Consider the following 2,030-nt stretch of genomic DNA (forward strand, 5'->3'; position numbering starts at 1 on the left):
TTGAAATTAGGAGACTGAATCCCGTTTCTCTTCCACCATGTGCTGAATGGATCGATGGGGCCGGCCAACTTTGAGTCCGTACTAATAACGCGACGGGCTCCAATAAAGTGACCATTGGCAGGGTCTGTATTATAACCATGTACACTGAACATATCTCTCAACCTAGGTAGGAGAAAAACGGCTACTGGTACGCGTTCATCATTGAGACAGGTTCAGCCGCTGCACGACCAGCACCGGGCTTCGGCTGTGGTACCGCAGTCCCGATCGAAAGCAGCCTTTTGTGGATACGGGCACAAGATACGACTTTGCACGGCCCCCTCCAGATCCGTGACGGTGACCGGTGTTTGATCAGGCGCGGTACCGTTCTCGACCCATGCGCGCAGCTGGTCGAAAAGGCTGGTCGGCCCTCCGCTCGCTCCTCCGGCGCAGTGACCCATGCCAGGCACCTCGAAGTGGCGGTAGAAGCTACGGACATCCGGGATGAGGGCCAAGACTCCGTCGTGGTACTTGACAGTGCCCTTCGAGGGGAGTAGCTCGTCGACCTGTTCAAGCGTCAGATATCGTGCTGGACGCCGCAAAATGATAGCACACTTAGCAAGAGGAATGAACTTACAAGACCGTGAAAGGTGACGAGCTTGCCACCGGCGTCACTAAAGGCAGAAAGGTCGGGGTCGTCAGTCCCGATGATGGACCTGTATCTCTGCCGACCCTGGTGGGCCAGCCAGTCGAACTCAACATGGCTCAGGTCAGACAGGTTCAGGTCTGCGTCCCTCGCGACGAACAGCGATAGCCACTGGAGGGCGATGGGCAGAGGCACACCCTCGCATGATATAGCGGTGCAGTTCGTTGTCGCGACGCCAACAGTAAGGTCAGTACCCGGGTTCAGACCCGGCCACGTCTGCACGCCCAAAGAGTCCCTTATCCCCTGCCATGTCGCGTTAACTACGGCTGCTGCCGCTGAGGTGACCTCGGGTGCCTGAGAACAGTTGACAGCCCGGCCGACCATGCCAAAAGGATTAAAGCTAGCAAGACAGTCATCAACCTCGCTAATGACACCATCAGCCACGCCGTCCAGCCTGTCGCAGGTCGAGACTGCAGCTGCCGTGATGGCGTGCAGCTCGCATGCGTGGGGGTACTCGCCCAGCATGTTCATGAATTGCTGTGGCCACAGCATGCTAGGGAAGAAATCGGTCCATTGTATGCCAGGGGCGCCGGCCGCGATTCCGTCGTAGGCTGTCGGATAGCGTTGGGCGAGCATAAGTCCCTGTCGACCGCCCTGCGAGCAGCCATTGAAGTACGAATACTCCGGTCCGCGGCCGTAGTAATACTTAATGAGCAGCTTTCCAATGACTGCCTGTATTGATAATGAGAAACAGACGTCATTCATGGGGGCAGGAGGTCTTGGCACTCGCCTCGTCTTCCAGGGACACTGACGCGAGGTTTTGTAGCCCGTACAAATTCACGTTTCCGGGGCTAAGCAACGCCCAAGTACTTGCGTCTGGGGCGTCACCGAGCCCGGCGTCGGTGGTTATTGTCGCGTAGCCATCGCCAATCGCTCCGCTCATAGCACTGTAGAAGGGTACAGAGCGCCCCGCGACCCAGCCACCGCCTCCGACGGCCTGAAGCCGTCCGTTCCAGCCGTCTGCCGGAAGCCAGGCTTCGACAATAACGGTGTCACTTTGCCCCGGGTGTGTGTAAGTTACAGTGATGTTGCAAAAGCTAACATTCTGCACTTCTACTGACGGCTGAGTGAATCTAACCGCCGAAGGTACGGAACTGCTATAGTTGGTGATGAGGCTTGTATCCAAAGATAGAATCTCTGCCCCGAATAAGGTCAAATTGCTGAAGGTCGCCGGCACACACACAAGTGCTGACATGATGAATGGAGGTGGGGAGATGGAAGAAGTTAGTGAAAAGATGAGTGCGGAAACTCAACGCTACAGAAACTGGTGTATCTGAGGCTGCGGTAGCCAGCTTTATCTAGAGCTCAGGACAATGGTTCCCATTTATTCCCATCTGATTTTCTACAA

The 2,030-nt window shown here is 56.1% G+C and overlaps 1 protein-coding gene across 1 annotated transcript; it reads right to left on the minus strand.

Moving 5' to 3' along the window:
- Positions 1–212: 212 nt before the first annotated feature.
- ColSpa_00030 (putative feruloyl esterase) lies at positions 213–1,387 on the minus strand (the record flags this gene model as incomplete). The annotated part of the gene is made up of 2 exons (XM_049266242.1): positions 213–542; positions 614–1,387. The coding sequence occupies 2 exons, from the start codon at positions 1,385–1,387 to the stop codon at positions 213–215; spliced, it is 1,104 nt and encodes a 367-aa protein (XP_049122199.1).
- Between the last annotated feature and the right edge of the window lie 643 nt (positions 1,388–2,030).

This window comes from Colletotrichum spaethianum (assembly GCF_022836535.1).
Source record: "Colletotrichum spaethianum MAFF 239500 DNA, contig01, whole genome shotgun sequence".
NCBI classification, from domain to species: domain Eukaryota; kingdom Fungi; phylum Ascomycota; class Sordariomycetes; order Glomerellales; family Glomerellaceae; genus Colletotrichum; species Colletotrichum spaethianum.